Consider the following 20,774-nt stretch of genomic DNA (forward strand, 5'->3'; position numbering starts at 1 on the left):
AACATAAAGTATGGTTTTTGCAGTTGGTCTGGCATGGGGCCCAGGAACCATAATTCCTAACAATTTCTAACATTCTGATATAATGCTAATACTGCTAGTCCTTAGAGAAGTCTTGGTCAAGAGACACTGCTAAAAGGGGTCTATAAAGTGGGTATCATCTTAATTTGTGGCCATTCTGCACTACCACCTAGCACTCCTAACTTCAAGAACACACATATCCCAGAAAACACTGTGGGTTTTTATACCTCTTGATATACCTCCTGAAGGCCTGGGGCTTTCAGGACAAAGTAGAGGTCCTCTGGAGGTAAATTAAAGTGCAGCAGGTTCAGAAACAAATGTGGCCAAGTCAACACATTCCATCTCGGCAACTCAGCTGCACGTTCTTCCCATACCAGGACACCTGGCCTGGAACACAGCTCACATCCACGCCCTTTGCTTATACTGTTCTCTTGCCCTGGAAGATCTTTCCCTGACCCCAACTGCTGAAAATGCATTCGTTCTTTCAGCTTAGTTCAAAGGTTGGTTCCTCTATGAAACCATATGGAATGCTTCCTCCTCTACATTCTCAGTGTCTTTCTTTCCCCTCTCATTATAGCACTTAAATCTGGTCCTACTTGTCTATCTTAACAAATACTGAATCAAACCAACTTCTAATTTAAGGAATTATTAACAGTGGGGCTATCTGGAAAACAAAGGCATTTGGAGATGCCACTTAGACACCATTTATTCATTAGTCCTTTTTCTCTGGGAGCATCTCTCTCTCCTTCTGCCATCAGTCTGATTAATTTCTGTGGCACTGGTTGGGTCAACTCCACCTCCAGGCCCCAAGGGTGGTCTGGGGATTTAGGTTTGTCCACTCTGAGTCTTCCTTCTAGCCCCAAGTTAAGGTTCAAGGAGGGCACATTCCTCAACCCAGACCAACCAGACATCTCCCCAGTGCTCCTTTTGTTTTTTTAATTAAAAGAATTTTTTTGGCTTCAGTGTGTGGCTTGTGAGATCTTCGCTCCCAGCCTGACCAGGGATTTAACTTGTGACTCTTGCAGTCGAAGCATGGAGTCCTAACCACTGGACTGCCAGGGAAGTCCTCTTCCCAGTGATCTTGCCAGAACCACTCACAGAGAAGTTTACAATATGGAAATGGAAATATAAAATGGAAAAATCTATAATACCTTTTGAAGTGAAGGGAAGTGAAGTCGGTCAGTCGTGTCTGACTCTGCGACCCCATGGACTGTAGCCTACCAGGCTTCTCAGTCTATGGGACTTTCTAGGCAAGCGTACTGGAGTGGGGTGCCATTGCCTTCTCCAGGGGATCTTCCCGACCCAGGGATCGAACCCCCATCTCCTGCATTGCAGGCAAACGGTTTACCCTCTGAGCCACCAGGGAAGCCGACCATAATATCTTTTACATATAATTTAAAAAGCAAACACAGTAGATAAGGAAAATTATTACACAGCACTCATCATAATGTTCAAGTCCACTGTGTGGTGATCCTTACAGTACCTGAAGTAACATGACAGAAGGGTACAAAGGAAACACCAGAGGCACCTTACAAATCTGGTCAATCACTGAAGACTGCTGTGTATTAGGTTAGCTAAGAGACACTTTGGGCCAGAGAAAGAAAGTACACAACTCTCTGACCTCCAGGTTCTAACAGTGATGAAGGAGGCTTACTCAGGGTTAAAAGAAAGCGATATCCAAAAGAACAAAACCAGAAGCCAAGGAAAGGTGAACAGAGGCCAGAGGTGAACATCGATGGGCTTCAGAAGATTCTGCAGCAAGTGTGCCTGAGCACCTCGCAACATGAGCTCCCCAGGATGAGTGGACAAATGACGCACTAGTCCTTCAGGAGGTGACTTCCGAGAAAGGAGGTGCCCGAGCTCCCCACTCACCTGAGTGATTATGCGCTCTCCATCCTTATAGACCTTTTCTCCTATTACATCCACGATCTTCATTCGTTCTGATACCTGAAACAATGAACACACAAATTCTAAGGAAAAGACCTTAAATTAAAGTCACAAATACTGACAGTATCTATACAACATTGAAATGGGCTAGAATAGTATGAATTAAGAAACCTAACAAGAGAATTGGTTTAACAGCTTTTCTTAAGTCCCCATATACAGGCTCATATTAAAATAGGCTTTACCTCTAGTGATTTAAGAAGCGGCACAGATTCAATAAATGATTCAAACATCTTCCTCTTTTTTGCATTGTTTTTCACTATGATTCTTCTAAATGTCACACGGTCCTGTAAGACAGAATATGAAAATTCTGGTGAGTGCTCATATAAGAGAGTATCTGTCATTTAATTGAAACTGTGCCACAGCAAAGATTAGAGGTCTTTGGAAGGTACTGGATCAACTGAGTGTTTAATGATATTTCAATTTGAGTCATCACTGGAAGAAAAAGATCTGCAGCCTGGACAAGACAAATGTCTCATGTTGTCACTTGCTGTCAAGTACTCAATGAGTGCCACCTATGGGTCATAAATAAAATAAAAAATTTAAAAAGCTCACAGTCACTGTTCAAGGTGAAAAGATACACCTTCAAAAAAAAAAAAAGCAGATTAAAACAGTTAAGACGGTTCTTGCCCTCAAGGACTTTATAATCTCAATGGGGAAGTAATACAAAATTTATAGGAATAAAAAAACCACAGTTCCAAGACTGCATATGAAATTTGCTAGATGAACTATAGAGACAAAGAAAGTCCTACAAGAATTCTGAAGAGAGAGCGCATTCACAATAGCCTGGAGTGATCAAGGAAAATTTTATTGCAAAAATATAAATCTGTCTGGTATCCGAAGGAGAGGTAGGTTTTATAAATTAATGGAGAGAGAAAGTAGGAAACTCAAGATGGAAGGCAGGCATGTGAAACATATCTTGACCCCAGCAAGTCTAGGATTCAAACTCGAGACAGTTAACCAGAGTTATGGTCAGGTACTTCTCAAATACATGTATGCATGTATGGGGAGGGACATGCAGCCAGGAGAATGTTAATTGCTTAGGCTCCTACAAGGCTAGGCAGTTTTTTATACCTAAGTTAACTGCACCTTTCTTCTACCTTGGGCTCTCAGGAATAGAAATATTTTTTTTGAAAGTACACTAATGACATCCTAAAGGCTGAAAGAATGAGAAACAGTAAGGAGGTAAGGGCAAATTTAGGTGTAGGTTTGCTATTTTAGTATTCTTGATGATGGGGTGGGAGCTGGGTGGAGGAAACACACAGAAGACAACTGAGCAGAGATGTCTAAACAGACTTCACCGGCTCACATGCCATCAGTCCCCTGGCCCAATCCCATGCCAAGTTCCATCTGCAGAAGTCACCTCCTGTGCCCTGTGCTCCTAGGGTAAAACGTGGCAGACTCCTACCCTCCCTTCCTAAATTGACGTACAAACAATGTCTGCTCTCTGCCATTAAGCCAGACTCTGTCCCCATTTTCTTTTCCATCTGTCTGCCTGCAAAGAGCCATGCAATCCCTGATTGCTCTAATGGGCTGCACCACTTGCCACTACTTTTTTGAAGTCCAAGGCTGGAGATGTACTAATATCATTTAAAATGTTACTGTTGTACTTCGGAATATCACTCCATTATCACTTTCCATGTGTTTTCTGGGCCAATTGAGGCCAAGGGTGCTGTGGAAAGAGAATACTCAAGATTGAGACAATGGGAGTTATGAAGTTCCCTTCCTTATGTCTGAGTAGACATATTTCTAAATCCATTTTTAACGTTACAAAGTGAAAGTGTTAGTTGCTCAGTGGTGTCTGCCTCTTTGAGACCCCATGGACTATAGCCTGCCAGGCTCCCCTGTTTATGGGATTTTCCAAGCAAGAATACTGGAGTGGGTAGCCATTCCTTTCTCCAGGGGATCTTCCCAACTCAGGGATCAAACCTGGGTCTTCTGCACTGCAGGCAGATTCTTAGCCATCTGAGCCACCAATAACATAACAAAGATTACCACAACTGCAGCAATGAACTGTATTTCCAGCTAAAGAGAAAACAACTGATAGCTCTTGGAGTGACTCATCTGTGTTCCAACCTTTCTATGTATGCTTTCACACTTCCCAGAGCTCCCACGCTGAACAAGGCCAGTTCCTGTGACTGTGGAGGGTATAAAAAAGCACCACCCCAGCTTCCAGAGAGCTTCCAATGGAGCTGTGAAGAGGAATCTCCTACTGTGAAATGGTAGCTCCCTCAGCAAACAGCCCTGAAGTTCAAAAGAGAAAAAGAATGCAACCCTTTCCTTTGACTGCAGAAGTTCCCTGAGAAAGATTCTACGACTTTCATGCAAGCAAGACAAAGAGGGAGCAGAGACTAAGTGTAGCACTTGCCTCTAGTAAAAGAAAGTGAAGGTGAAGTCGCTCAGTCGTGTCCGACTGTTTGCGACCCCATGGACTATAGCCTACCAGGCTCCTCTCTCCATGGGATTTTCCAGGCAAGAGTACTGGAGTGGGTTGTCATTTCCTTCTCCAGGGGATATTCCTGACCCAGGGATTGAACCCAGGTCTTCCGCCTTGCAGGCAGATGCTTTGCTGTCTGAGCCATACGGAATCCAATCTGAGAAACTTAGTGGCAACACCAGGTCCTCCCTGCTTTAGCCTCAGAAGGCATTTCCAAGACCTTGGGAGGCACAAGTGAGAAGTCAGTCACACTGTGGAGGACACTCTGGGGGTCACTCTCCTGAAGGAAGTACTGGAGTGTTGGAAGGGCTTGGACTGTAAAGCAGGAGAAAAAGACATCTAAAAAGATCACTTAAGGCAGCAGGGAGATGAATCTCACTTAAGATAGCAGGAACAGGAAGAAAGACTGCACAGGATAAGGCGAGGAACTAGAAAGGCAGAGCAGGGGTCTTAGGAGAGGGAGCTTCAGGAAGAAAAGGGTGAGGAGCAGCCCCACAACCAAGGGGCGCAGGTGTCCCCACTCAGTAGCACCCAACATATGCCAGGCACTAAATGAATGGCTTGTCTTGTGTCCTTCTGTTTAATTCTCATATCCCAACCAGAAGGCAAGCAGTTTACAGTTCAGTTTTAATAAATTTCTACTGAGACTTTCAGATTACTTAGGAATGGGTTAATTTCCAAGTATTTGGAGATTTTCCTGTTATCTTTCTGTTACTGATTTCTGGTTTCTGTGGTTAGAGAACACATTGTCTGATTTCAATTCTTTTGAATTTGCTAACTTTTAATATCCCAGGACATATGTAGTTTATCTCAGTAAACATTCACGAGCTTGAAAAGAATGTGTATTCTCTGCTGTTATGTGACATGTCCTATAAATTTCAATTAGACCCTTTTGGCTGATGGTGGTGCCAAATCCTATAACCTTCCTGATTTTCTTTCTAGTTGTTTTATTGATTGTTGAGAAAGGGGTGTTGAAGTCTGCAAATACAGTTGTGGATTTATCCGTTTTTTCTTTCAGTCTATCAGTATTAGCTTTACATATTCTGAAGCTTTGTTGTTTGGTATATACAGCTTTAGGGCTTCTATGTCTTCTTGGTAGATAAACTCTTTCATTATTATGAAAATAATAGGGTTAGTGTGTCTTCTGGTAATTTTCTCTGCCATGAAATCTACTTATCTGATACTAACTTAATTTCTGCTGACTTCTGGTTAATGTTTGCATAGTATATCTATTACTGTCCTTCTACTTTCAACCTACCTATATTATTATATTTGAGTGAGTTTCTTATGAATAGCATATTGTTGGGTCATTTAAGATAATCCATTCTACCAGTCTCTATCATTTAATTGGCCTATTTAGATCATCTATAGTAACAAATCATACGTTAGGGCCTACATCTACCATTTTATTCAATGCTTTCTGTTCTCTCTCTTTTCTGTTCTTCTATTTCACTTTTCTTGCCTTTCCGTAGGTTACCTGAATTACTTTGTAGAATTCCTTTTGATTTGTACAGCTTTTGAGTATATCTCTTTGCACAGGTTACTTTAGCGGTTGCTCTAGGTATTATATTTACATATGTAACTTACCATGGTCTACTGGTGTCAACATTTTAGAAGTGTGAGTAAAGTGTAGAAGCTTAACTTTCATTTAGGCCCCTTTGAAATATTTCCTCTACATACAGTGAGAATCAGATAAGACAATGTTATAATTTTGCTTCAAGCATCTAAACTATTTTAGAAAACTAAAGAGGAGGATAGACTTTTATGTCTATCCATATGTTTACTCTTTTGGTTGTTCTTTCTTCATTCTTGATATTCCAAATCTCCTTTTATCACTTCCTTTCTGTTTGCAGAACTTCCTTTAGTCATTCTTTCAAGGTAGGCCTGCTGGTGACCAAGTTTCTGAAGGAAACTTAATTTCTGAAGGATATTCTCTCAAGGTGTAGAATTTTCAGTTGACAGTTCTTTTCTTTCAGTTATTGAAAAATACTGGGATACATGGCAATTAGTAAGAAAACCTGGGGAACTCACTGTTGTATCCTTCCTTAGGTCCTGAAATCCCTAACCAGTGCACCTTCTTGTTTCCCTCTCTCAGGGCTGCCTATGTTTGTCTGTTGTATGATATCCAGAGTTTTCTAGCTTTAAGAGGGAAGACTAGAGAGGAATGGGGCTATTCTGTCTTGGCCTGGACTAGAAGTTGTCATCAACGTATTTTAAAACTGAGTTCATTTTCCTCCATTTGTCTTGGTCTATGTTGAATGTTTTAAGCACTGGGTTCCCAAGTGTGTGATGTATTTTTCTTAAGCCAGTGTACCACTCATTCCTCAGGACCAATCGTTTTGCCTTTTTTGTGGCTGTACCACATCACAGTCAGGGTCCTAGTTAACTGGGGGAACTAGGAATCAAACCTGAGTCCCCTGCTGCGGAAGCAAGGAGTTCTAACCACTGGACTTCCAGGGAAGTCCTGCTCACGAGCATTCTTAATTCTGCACTAGTATAGCACAATAAAGTGCTTGAGTATGTCTTTAAAATATGATTTCATTTGAGGAAATGTGTTGATAATTTCGAGGTATACATTTAATTCTGTTTGTAGGGTAAATGGAAACAAATTACCATAGAAGGGAACATTTAAAAAACGAAATCTGGAATTTATACAAGAGGATGATCCTTTTAAGAAGGAAGAGAGTTATAGATTTTGAAGGCTTGATACTGAAGGATGCAAGGTGGGTCATGTATAATAGAAGATAGGACCTTAGCAGTCTATGCCTAAGATATTCTGGGAAAGTTCTGTTTCCCAGAATATGGCTGTCAGCCTTTCTGGTCATCTAAATCTACTGACTATTGGCATGGACCAACGAATAAACAGATGGTCAAATACCATCTGCTAGTGAAAAGTTAGTCCTAGGATAGTTAGAGATGGAAAACACTTTTGGCAGAGCTTTCAGTGACACTTATTTTTCTGGACTGGTCTCTTCTGTAGTTATCCTTCCTCTCTCTGCTTGTCTGATGTAAACCTAAAGAGAAAATGCAGTAAGAGCTGACACAACTGCGAGGCCACAAGACCCAGTCTTTCCCATGTAATTTGCAATAAACAGTCTGTTGACAAATCACTTCAAGGAAATGGAAAAACACATTGGTCAAGACCTTCCATAGTGTCTTTCAGATAATCAGCTATAAAATATACCATGAACCAACAGCCAAGGACAGAGACCCAAAGTAAGGGGGATTAATACCATGCTATGCAAGGAGAGCCATTTCTCTAACTCACCAGTCCCCAAAGGGAGCCTTCTGAAGTGGCGACAATGGTAGCAGCTCTCGGGGTATTGTACATCAGGGCTAGTTCTCCAAAACTTCCATGGTTGTCATACTGACCAACAGAGCGGGTTTGATTATCTTTTGTTACTAAAATATCATAGGTTCCCCTGGAAATACAAAAAGAAACGATTTCATTTATAATGGGCAGGTATATATGAATAGAAGGTATGTATGATATACAATGTTGTTATTGGGGGAATTCCCACAGATTTTTTTGCTAGTATATAGAAATATAATAGATTTTTGCATTTGACTTAGTATTATGTGACCTTGCTAAACTCATTTATTAGTTCTAATGAGTGAACTTGGCGTTTTCTAGAGGATCATGTCAGCTTTATTTCTCTTCCTTTCCACCCTGTTTGCCCTTCCTCCCTCCTGTCAGTTTCTCTCCTCACCCCGTCTCTCTCTCTGCTTTACTGCATTGGCAAGGACCTACAGTGTAACACTGCATGAGGAGCTGAAAGCAGACACGCTTCTCTGGTTCTCCATCTCAAAGGGAAAACATTCAGTTTTTCACCATTAAGTATGAGGTTAGCTATAGATTTTTTAAAATAAATGCCTTTAATCAGGTTGGATCAAAGTCCCTTCTATTCCTATTTTGCTGAGTTTTTACCATGACAAGGTGCTAAACTTTGTCAAGTGCTTTTCCTGCAGGTATTGAAATGACTGGTTGGGTTTTCTTTTGTAGTCTGTTGAAAACTAGGATGTAGAATTGATTAAAAAAAATTGTTTAATACAATTTTCTCTCTACTGATTGTTCATTAACAGTGGCTAAAGAAAAACATTCACAATGGATGGCATTTGGAGAAATAGGCACTCTCAGTATACCACTGAAGCAAATGTAAACATTTTCAAATTTCTCCAAAATATTAACAACAGAACAAATTATTGAAGAGACCCTTTTACACAGTAATTTCATTTCTAGGTATTCTAAAGGAGAGAATGGAAGATACTGGAAAATATTTAACTGCAAGGATGCTCACCAGGTAATATTTATGACAGCAAAAATCACAATTTAATCTGCTAACAAAAAGATAGGTCAAATATATGTCTATATTCATATTATGCAGTCAATATAAATGATGACATAGAACAGTATTGTATCCTATGGCAAACCACTTCAAACAGATTTTTTAAATGAAGTCAATGTATATGAAAGCAATATATATAAATTAATAAAGAGTTAACTACATTTTACATGTTTGATTGTTATCAGCTTTGAAGACCTACCACTCCAATATTTCTTCCTCTTCTGTCTCACATCTGGGAAAGTTGATAAGAAAAGCTAGATGCTCCCTCATTTGGTGTTGATGGGAAATCCAAATCACACAAGAGCCTGCCCATATACAAGAGTACTCTACCTCAGCTCTACCTTCTAAACACCATGAAATACCAAGCCAGTCACCTCTCTGTGCTGTCTTAAGTCATGTTTGAACCTCTTGGGAGCCTACCCTGTTCGCCTTTAAAACACTCATTACGAGAATGATCAGTCTTTTCATCCTCTTAGTCTGTGTGTATGGAATGATCAGTCTTGATATCTGAACCGAATCTGGGGTAACAGATCTGACCTAACAGTAAGGCAAAGGGAGAAAAAAAGAAAGAATATACCCTGGTGATAAAATTAGGGCAAAATTACTTTCTTCCCTGTTTCGCTTATAAGGCAAAGGGAGAAAAAAAGAAAGAATATACCCTGGTGATAAAATTAGGGCAAAATTACTTTCTTCCCTGTTTCGCTTGTGGTTTTTTTTTTTCTTAAATTTCCTACAAAGAGCCTCCACTTGTCTGATAAAAATCACTAGGTATCACATGTTACACAAGAAGCAAAGAAGTGGTGATGTAACTTAAAAAATTTTTTTCTGCCACTACTTATAGAATTCTATGGAGGAAGCCTAAGCATGACAGATCAAAGTACAAGACTCTTTAAGACAGTACTACTTGTATCATCTTTCCTCTTTAAATAAAGCATTTCCTTCCTAACTCTGATTGGAATCATTTGTCACGGTATCAAGGGCCCAAAGGTTATCCAAGGAATACATTCTTGAACATTTTCCTGAATGAGCAAAAGGCTTCAATAAGAAAAGGGACTAGCTGAATCTAGTATAGCTACTTGATACAGATAAAAAGACCCTTAAAAATCAGGAAAACAATTGGAAAAAATTGAATAAGGTCTGCATAGTAGATGAGAGTACTGTATAAAATGTTAATATCTGATTTTTATGATTGGTCTCTGCTTATGTAAGAAAATGTCCTATGTTAGGAAATATATACATATATTTGGAGATAAAAGGGCTTATACCTGCAACTTACTTTCAAACACAAAGCTAATCTGGTAAAACATTAACCCAGGGAACCTAGGTTTCTAAGAATTTTTTGTACTAGTTGTGTAACAATTCTGTAACTGTGAAATTACTTGAAAGGAAAAAATGAAAACTAACTAATGGAAGATACTGGTGAAGCAACATCTTATTGATCCTAAACTCTGGTGAGTGTTCTTTTCAGGACTGAGAGGGAGTCAGAGGGAGTCCCCCAGATGATACCAATAGTAATAGCTCAAGAGGTGAAAACACACCAGGGTGAGCAGGTTAAACCCTCATGTTTCATGTCTCCCAACAGCCCTAAACCTGGAACAGAGCCAAAAGGAGCCAGAGGTATGGAGGTTGAGGAAATATACTCAAGTGTAAAATCAGGCTAGGATTGAATGGTCCGGATGACAATAAAGTGTCATGGAAATTACTTCTCTTGGACACTTGCAAATAACATGTTTATAAAGCGCATCTTGCACAGCTCACCTAATTCTAGATAGTGGCAACCCAAGTATGCGCTGTACTCAGGACTCAGGACAGCAGAAGATAGAGAGGGCAGGCTGTGGACAGAGAGCAGCAAACTTTGAGGAGCTTGTTAACCTGGCCCTAAGTCCTGCCTGGGCTGAACAAGGCACAGGGTAAAGCTCTTGCCCTGAACCGCGAATCTTCCTGAGTACAGGTGTACAACTGCAAAACACCATCTCCTACCGTTCAATGACATAGAAGTTGTCTCCATCATCTCCTTGGTCAATGACATGCTCATCAACTTTGACCGTCCTTTCAAACATGGCATCAAGGACTTGGGATAGCTGTTCCTGCAGGGAACACACAAGGAGAAAAGATGGCCTTTATGTTTATGAGGAAAAAAATTAACTGTGTTTATCTCAGGTGGTGACTACATGGGAGAAGTCCTCACATCAGACTATCCCCCACATCCAAGCAGAAACCTAAGGGTCTGAAACAAATGCCTTCCTGTGGCCATTCAGCTTTGCATGTCCACATACACAGCCCAGTTGCCAAGCTCTCTGAGGCAGTATTGTTTTTGGGGGAAAAAAAAAAAAAACCCACAACATTCTACAATTTACGTGAAAACAGGCATCTAGACGATGGTGCCTATTCACCCAGCCACACCACAAGACTGTCACTGCCCTGACGACACGTGTACAGCCATCATGGCTCTCCTATATCATGTGTCATGTGGTGACGCCACCTTCCCACAGGTGTCGATCTAACAGGATCGTCAAATCTAACAGGCTGAGATGCTTCAGAGGTTATCTCATGGAGCAGCACAGCTGCCCTTCCTAGTCAAGCACATCACTTAATCTGAGTCTGTTTCTTCATTACAAAAAAGTGTTTAATAAATAGCTTCCAGCTCATCAACTTTCATGACTAAAGGAAAAAAAATCTATGGGAAATATTTATCACATAATAGGTACTTAATAAATAAGCTCTATTATCAGACACTTAATATTGCTATAGTTATTTATATACAATACATACAATTATTTACCAATAGCACCTGCAATAACCAGAAGGTAACTGTACCAACAAATATTAAAATAATCAAAAGAGTGCTATTAAATTCTAACAATACAGTGGCCTCGGTCTAGGGCCAGCATCCCTCTGTCAGTGGCTGTCGAGCCTGTGTGCGTGCTAAGTCGCTTCAGTAGTGTCCGACTCTGTGTGACCCTATGAACGGCAGCCCACCAGGCTCCTCTGTCCATGGGAGTGTCCAGGCAAGACTACTAGAGTGGGTTGCTGTGCCCTTCTCCAGGGGATCTTGCCAACCCAGGGATCAAATCTTCAACGTCTATGTCTCCTGCATTGGCCAGCAGGTTCTTTAACACTAGCACCACCTGGGAAGCCCCAGTGACTATTAGGGAGCACTGAAGACCCGTTTCAACTCACAGAAAGGCTTTCTCTTTGCAGGATTGTGGATTGAAGGCCTGGCAAGGAGATAATTGTATTGCTGCATAATTCCATATGATTTAGCATTCTGCTACTTAAAATAACGTATCACCAACAAGCAGCTCCTTAGTTCCATAGTTCCATGGGTGGTGAATACTGTACAAGCTGACAGATACTATAAAAGAAGTCTTGCTACTCGTGTGTCCACATTCATGTGGAGTGTGAGCCCAGTGTTGCCTGACATCGCACATTTAAATACAGGTAACAAATACAAATTTTCACATACAATACAGGCCAAACACATACATCTACCCTGGTGTGTCTGGCCTGTGGGCTATCCATTGGCAGCCTCATGTTGTGAGTAACAAATCTTCTGGCCCAGACTCTTCAAAAACATCAGTGTCATGAGATATGGAATAAGGTATGGGGGAAGCATTCTGGGTTAGAGGGGACTAAAGTCATGCCATGACAGCCAAAAGCAACATGAGATTCAGGACTGGAAAACAAAACAAAAAAGCTATAGAAAACTTTCCTGGAAAAAGCTTAATATGGACTGTATTTAGGTAATATTATTACAACAGTGTTAAATTTCTTGGGCTTAATAATGATAATGTGTTAATGGAGGAGAATATCCTTGTTCTTGGAAAATATAACTTATGGCATTTAGTGGCTAAGAGCTATGATGTCCTCAATATATTCATAAATGGCTCAGGACCTAAAAAAGCAGTTTATATGCACCTATATATGTGCATGCATATACACATAAGAGACAGAGTAAATATGGCAAAATGTTAACAACTGGTCAGTCTAGGTAAAGAATAGACGCAAGTTTTGACTTTTTTGTAAATCTGAAAATTTAAACACAAAAGTTAGAGAAGCAAATTGTTTTTAAAGTGGAAACCAATACAGTATATTAACGCATATATATGGAATTTAGAAAGATGGTAACGATAACCCTGTATGCGAGACGAGACACAGATGTATCGAACAGTCTTTTGGACTCTGGGAGAGGGAGAGGGTGGGATGATTTGGGAGAATGGCATTGAAACATGTATAATATCATATAAGAAACGAATCGCCAGTCTAGGTTTGATGCAGGATACAGGATGCTTGGGGCTGGTGCACTGGGATGACCCAGAGGAATGGTATGGGGACGGAGGTGGGAGAGGGGTTCAGGATTGGGAACACGTGTACACCCGTGGCGGATTCATGATGATGTATGGCAAAACCAATACAATATTGTAAAGTAAATAAATAAATAAATAATATAAACAAATAAATAAAGGGGAAACAAATACACTTACTGGAATGACTAAAATTTTAAAAGACAGATAATATCAAAAGTTGGGAATATCATATATTGTTGGAAGGAATACAAAATGGTAAAATCACTTTGAAAAAGATCCAGCAATTTTTCATAAAATAAAAAAAAATACATCTACCCTATGACTCAGCAATTTTTGTCCTCGGGTGTTTTACTGAAGAGCACAAAATGTCCACAGCATTATTATCAAGAGTTAAAAAACAAGAAATTAGACCAGGTATCCATCATCAGAAAATGAATAAGCAAACTGGCATCTTCATATAATGGAATACTACTCAGAAATAAAAGGGAATGAACTAACATCATGAACAATGACACACTGACAACATGGATCCCTCGATCTGATCCTCTGAGAAGGACACAATATAATTTCTAGAGTAGTCTGGCCAAGATGTATAACCACATTTCAATCGTGAAGAAACATCAAACAAATTCAAATTGAGGTATATTCTATAATGTAACTAACCAGCACTCTTCAAACTGTCAAGATCATGAAATACTAGAAACGCCTGAAAACTATCACAAACTGGAGGAGACTATGGAAAAATAACCACCAAGTGCACTATGGGATTCTGGACTGGATCATTAACTATGGAAAAAAAAAAAAACCACCAAAGACTTTAGGGAGAAAACTGATGAAATCTGAACAAGGCTTTTAGTTTAGTTAATGATACTGTAATAATGTAAATTCCCCGGTTTTGAGAACTGTACCGTGGTTATGTAAGATGCTAACATTGGGGGAAGTTAGATGAGGGCCATATGGGAACTCTTTACTATGTTTACATCTTATTTGTGAGGCTAAAACTAGTTCCAAAGAAAAAGTGAAAAAAGAAAATGGAATGCTGAACAACACGAAAGAATCTCAAAAATATTGTGCTGAGCAAAAGGAGTTTCTCACAATGGAGAGAAATCTTGTATGATTTATTATATGAAATCTTATATGATTGCGTATCATGTATGATCCCACTTACACAAAATTCTAGAAGGCAAAATGAATTTATGGTAGAATAAATCAAAATACAAGTTGCCTCTGTGGGGAGGGGAATAAGAATTGATCATGAAGGGGCATGAGGGAAGTTTCTGAAGTGGTAGTAATATTCTGTATCTTTCTTCTGGCTGTATAGATTGTGTGGCATGTGGAACTTTAGCTCCCTGATAAGTGCCTGTATTGGGAGTACAGTCTTAGTCTTAGCCACTGGACCGCCAGGGAAGTCCTAAGTTCTATAATCCTCTTTCTTTTTAAAAAATATTTATTTTTATGTATTCGGCTGTGCTAGATCTTAACTGTGGCATGAGGGATCTAGTTACCTGACCAAGGATTGAACCCAGGCCCTCTACATTGGAAATGCAGAGTCTTAGCCACTGAACTACCAGGGAAGTCCCCGAAATTCTATATTCTTGACAAGGGCTTGGATTACTTAAGTCTATACATTTGTCAGACCTAAGGGAATGTACATTTAAAACTCATGCATGTGTTTCATTACATGTAAACTTTACAATAAAAGGCAACAAACAAATATTGAACTCCAGTTCATGATATGAACACCAAAATATTTAAGGGAATATACTGAGACTATCCAAAAAAAAAAAAAATAAGGTGGGTTACTGTAGGGCAGCAAACAGCTGACTGGAAACGTTTTACTGGAACACAGCCGCACACTTTCATTTATGCATTGCCTATGGCTGCTTTCCTGCTACATTAATGAAGCTGAGTAGTTGTGACAGAAATGTTTCGTATTTGCTATGGGCTCCCCTGGTGGCTCAGATGGTAAAGAATTCGCTTGCAATGAGACAGACCTGGGTTCAATCCCCGGGTTGGGAAGATACCCTGCAAGAGGGCATGGCAACCCACTCTGGTATTCTTGCCTAGAGAATCCCCATGGACAGAGAAGCCTGGTGGGCTGCAGTCCCTGGGGTCCCAAAGAGTAGGACACGACTGAGTGACTAAGCACAGCACACATCTGGTTCTTTAAGCAAAAGGTTGCTAACCCCTTTGTTGAGGGTAGATGGTATATAACACAACAAGCATAGTAAAATTTTAATGTTAGAATCAAGGCAGAGGATAAACACATGTTCTGTAAAACCCTCTCACTTCATTGTATTTGAATATTTTCATGATAAAATGTCAGAAAAATATAATTAAATCTGAAAATTTTATTTTTCCACACTGAAATGGTAAAATGATGTTCTTCATCACTAAGACAAATCGGAATACTAGACTGACATAGCAACTTCCTTTAGAACATCTGCTAGTATAACATTTACAAGGGGTTTTATTCACAGTAGATAAAGAAGTCAGTCCCTTTTCTATTGATACAGATGGGTCTTTCAGGGAAAACAGCAGACAGACTAGTATTTCTTACAACCAGCCTTTCCTTGAACTCACTGTCCTTGTTTTATTCAATCTCAGACTAATAAATTTCTGATTAAAGTTCCAGCTATTCCTATAACCACAAAGCTACCAAACAGACTGGTTTACAGATGCCAGGAATACATCATGGACTTGTGTCTGACCAATCCAATTCCCAGAAGGCTGTGGGAATATCTTCAGAAGACTTCCCATTTGTAGGAACCAGGTAGTAGGAAAATTCTATTTCCCATCCCTCCTGTCTTTGCACATTCTGGGATTCCCTAGCAGGCCCAGCACTTCAGTCATCCATGGGCCTTCAGCACATGGCCCTCAAAGTATTGAAGAAATAGGAAATCTGAAGCATCTCTGTGCTCAGGAGGCAGCTCTGTTCTCCATCTTCACCAATAGAGGGAGGATAGGCACACACAGATCCTGTGCAGAGCCCTATAGACACATACGACTCTGTGTGTCCCAGGCCTGAGGTCTTCACTGAGAATAATCACAAGAGATGCCTCACACCAAGGAGGTGAGAAGCAGTCACCCACTTCCAGTGTGTAACTGCTACCGGTAAAGAGGACACCACATGGCATCTTTAGAGAAATTACTCTGTAGCATAAATAAAGACCCTCCAAACTAAGCCAGGGTCATGCAAACCTGAGCATTTCCTTTTGACATGACCCAAATGCATGGTTCACAAATGGTACTGCCTTGGAGAAAGTACCAAAGCAGGTCAGAGAAATATTGAAAGTCATCTGTGTTTAGCTACAGTGCTAAACACAATGCAAAAGAAGAAGCTAAGGTTTTATTGCCTCATATGGCTGTGGCTAAGATGCTAAAACTGTTTAAATGATGAAAAGCTAAAAGACAAAAATATTTTAAAAAGTCAGTGTTACCGGATCAAGATTTTTGAAAAGAAGAATATCTTTGCAAGCTTCCTGAAGTCTGCACCGCTGTTGATCAGTTTTAGGATGAATCACCTGCCAATCCAAGAAAACAAGGGAAATTTTAATATTCTATTTTAAAATATTACTTAACTTACAAATTAGAATATTTCTTTCTCCTAAAAATGGGAAAAATTAAGAGCACGTTTACCATAATTTTAATTTTATACAAATACCAAGCAGTACCCTGATCGTGGACAGGCAATGGGATGGGGGTACGACTGGCAGCAAGTCAGCTATCCGCTGGGAGCCCCAGAATCCCCATCCATAAAGCAGAAGGTTACGTGTTCATTCATTCAACAAACATTTGCATCAACTAGTTGCCAGGCACCATCTCAGCTCTCCGGACAGAGCAGTGAACACAGGACACAAACACCTCCTCTCACCATCAATAAATACATAAAGGATGGTAGAGAGTGACAGGGCTAAGGAGAAAAATAAGGCAGGGAAGGGTGATTAAAAGTGTGTGTGTACATGCAGGTATGTGTCCAGATGAGGCCTGAGAAGGTGACATTTGTGTCAAGATCCTAAGGAGCTGAGGACCACCTGAGCGAGTGAGTCATGTGGACATCTCTGTGAGATGACCTCCAGCAGAAGGAACAGCAAGTGGAAACAATATGATGGGTGAATAGCATGTTTGAGAAAAACCAGGAGACAGGTGTGAGTGACAAAGAGCGAGGGGAAAAGGTCAGGAAGAGACCTGGTTTGGGGGTTAGGTGGAGGGCAGTGTAAACCATAGAACTGGAACTTTTCTCTAGTGACCTGGGGGCAATCTCAGGGTTCTGACTGAGGAAGGAAAGAGACCTGACTGATGATTTTAAAGGCTCAAGTTGGTTCCTAAGTGAAGAACAGCCTTGACGGACACAGGAGCAGAAGCCAGGAAGCGTCTGTGATTATCCTAGTGTTAAACTGGTGATTAAGACCAAGGTAGTAGCCGTGGAAGTATTGAGAAGTACTGGAATCTTGGATATGATCTGAAGACCAAGCCCATTGGATTTGCTGAAAAATTGAATGTGGGTATAAAAAATTAAGAGGAGCTGAGGGTGACCTTAAAATTGTGGACTTGAGCAACAGGAAGGATGGAGGTGCCATTTAATGAGCTGGGGAAGACTGTGGGTGAAAACGAATGTCTCAGTGGAAATCATCAGGAGCTCACTGTAAGCTGTCTATTGAAATCTAAATGGAGATGGCAAGTAAACAACCACTATATAAGCTGGCGTTCAAACATCAACAAACTTAGTATTACCAGTAATAATAGTGGTGCCTACAAAATCAGAGTTGCCATAGAACTAAATGAGCTGATACAGGCAGTGTTTAAAATAGAACCTGGCATTCAGCAGGTGCTCAAAAATTACTACTATCACTAATACTATAGATAGTCAATACATGTTTTTTGAACTAATACCACCACTGGGCATACACACCAAGGAAACTAGAATTGAAAGAGACACATGTACCCCAATGTTCATCACAGCACTGTTTATAATAGCCAGGACATGGAAGCAACCTAGATGTCCATCAGCAGATGAATGGATAAGAAAGCTGTGGTACATATACACAATGGAGTATTACTCAGCCATCAAAAAGAATACATTTGAATCAGTTCTAATGAGGTGGATGAAACTGGAGCCGATTAGAGTGAAGTAAGCCAGAAAGAAAAACACCAATACAGTATACTAACACATATATATGGAATTTAGAAAGATGGTAATGATAACCCTGTATGCAAGATAGCAAAAAAGACGCAGATGTACAGAACAGATTTTTTGACTCTGTGGGAGAGGGAGAGGGCGGGATGATTTGGGAGAATGGCACTGAAACATGTATATCATATAAGAAACGAATAGCCAGTCCAGGTTTGATGCAGGATGCAGGCTGCATGGGGTTGGTGCACTGGGATAACCCAGAGGGATGGTATGGGGAGGGAGGTGGGAGCGGGGTTCAGGAGTGGGAACTTATGTACACCCATGGTGGATTCATGTTGATGTATGGCAAAACCAATACAGTATTGTAAAGTAAAAAAATAAAATAAAATAATTTAAAAAAATTTAAAAAAAAAGAATTATTGCCCAGCATCGCTGTTATAATTGAAAAACCTATTAAGCACCATCCTAAGTATTGTCTTCACCCGAAAAAATCTACATCACTTAATTTAGACCAGAAATAACAGATGTCAAAAGTGCTAAGTAATTTAAATTTATAATATTAAATAGTCAGTTGAAAAAGTTTTAACTTTTAAAAGTCTTTTCAAAATTTTATAACATCAAGAATGAAAAATTTAAAAACCTACATGTCTATTATATTCACACAATGGTAGCGTTTTATTAGAATAGTTCAGAAATCTTTTCTAGTCTGCTCACTTTAAGACATATTTGAAAAATCATTAAAGTTTCTTTATAACATCAATCTTTTTAAAAAGATGGTTCAAATTTGCTTTTATAAAAGTAACTTGTTAACTATATAAAAGTTGAAAAATCTGAGTTTTTGAAAAAGCAACCCCACAATCAACTGTAGTCTTGCAACAACTACTGGGATGTAAAATCCCTACTGGGATTAAAATCTGGGATGTATCCTTCCAGGCATAAATCTTTTTACAAATAAGTAAACAAGTAAATAGGTATGAAGATGGATAGATGTTTAAAATTTTTTTTATTATAAAATGCTGTATAAACTGTACCTCAAATTTACATCATTCCACGTCATTAAACCCAGTCTTGTACCATCATTTCCAATGGCTTCAGATCTTCTTGATTTGAATGTGCCAGAATTTAGCCCCTGGAAACCCCTATTTTAGTTCATTTATGTTGCTTCCATCTTTCACTATTATAATACTGCATTAACCTCCTTAGAAAGGATCCTTAGGAAGGATGCAACTGATAGGCATGAATTCTCCTGCAGGTAACTGCTGAGTCAGTTGGCTTGACTAAGTGTAAAGCTGATAGCTACAGCTAGGCACCCCTACCATATCCTCAACCAATCTTGCTTCCTATTCTTCTTAATAATTGTCAGTCTGTTAGATAAAAGATGGTATCTTGCTGAGATTTTAATCTGTATTCATTTTAAATATCAGCATAATTAGACTTGGTATAGAGGAAAAGGGGAGTGAGTGGGGACTGAAATTATTCTACCCAATCCCTTTGCTGCAGTTCTTACCCTTGGATCAGTATCTTCCTCTTCCTCATCAGGGTTATAGGTCTCAGCACAGACTAAAGTTGGAGAGAAAAAAAATAGAGAGAAAAAGGAATAAAACAAATGTGTATTTTACTGGAAAATAGGAAGTAAACATAATTTCCTTTTGTTCACTGTTTTCTAAAGCTATAATGAACTTTGCAACCCCTTCCTTCAATTAACAAATATACTAAGTACCTAGTAATGCCAGGCATTCTGTTAGTGATGAATAGTCAGCTATCCAGGGATTGGTAGACCAAACAGGAGAGAAACCATAAAAAACCTCATCTACTAAATTCTATGGTAGTGACAAGGATAAGCAAGGAAGTGCTGTCTCTGCTGAGCTATGAAGCAGGAACAGAAAACCACCAAGTACAATACACGCAGTATAGACATATGGATATGGAATTGGAGTACTCACAAAAAAATCTAAATATCTCAACCTCCTTATGTATTAGAATGACTTAAAAGAATGAATTGTAACAAAACGAATATAATACTATTTGTCAGGCTCTCTTATAAATACAATATTATATAATTTAAAGCCAACTCGGTTTTCTTTGTAGGTAATCTGTGTTTGCACCAATGGGCTGCAGGACTTGTCTTTATCATAATTCAAAGATTTTAAAAATGTTAACCAAAAAAAAAAAAAAAGCTAACTAAACAATTGCTTACAATACCAGAATATCATAAATGATGTTAGTATGCATTTGAATAATTCAGCTATGAGGAAGATTGAGAAAGACCCCCTTTGGCTAATTAACAGTCAGCTCTATGGGAAAAAAGGCAAAAAAAGGAGGTGAAGAATATACTATTAATATGTAGCAGACTGTCCTTCCATAAAGAAGGACTTCCATGAGAAAGAAGGAGAGCTAAAAATGATGGGGAGAGGGAATAAGTATGAATACACACAGACACACACACACACACACACACACACACACATCTGAGAGAGATATACACACACACACATACACAAAAGTGAAAGTGAAAGTCACTCAGTTGTGTCCGACTCTTTGCAACTCCATGCACTATAGAGTCCGTGGAATTCTCCAGGCCAGAACAC

General features: G+C 39.5%; 1 protein-coding gene across 1 annotated transcript in view; it reads right to left on the reverse strand.

Annotated features, from left to right (window-relative positions):
• Positions 1-20,774, reverse strand: part of PRKAR2A (protein kinase cAMP-dependent type II regulatory subunit alpha) — a 65,437-nt gene that overhangs the window by 11,330 nt on the left and 33,333 nt on the right. Inside the window, exons 3-8 of the mRNA XM_052650109.1 lie at positions 19,694-19,746; positions 16,493-16,576; positions 10,726-10,832; positions 7,668-7,821; positions 2,148-2,249; positions 1,891-1,965 (exon numbers count right to left, since the gene is read on the reverse strand). Coding sequence (XP_052506069.1) covers positions 1,891-1,965; positions 2,148-2,249; positions 7,668-7,821; positions 10,726-10,832; positions 16,493-16,576; positions 19,694-19,746 — 575 coding nt within the window. The remainder of the gene's footprint in view (positions 1-1,890; positions 1,966-2,147; positions 2,250-7,667; positions 7,822-10,725; positions 10,833-16,492; positions 16,577-19,693; positions 19,747-20,774) is intronic.

Source organism: Budorcas taxicolor, chromosome 1 (genome assembly GCF_023091745.1).
Source record: "Budorcas taxicolor isolate Tak-1 chromosome 1, Takin1.1, whole genome shotgun sequence".
NCBI classification, from domain to species: domain Eukaryota; kingdom Metazoa; phylum Chordata; class Mammalia; order Artiodactyla; family Bovidae; genus Budorcas; species Budorcas taxicolor.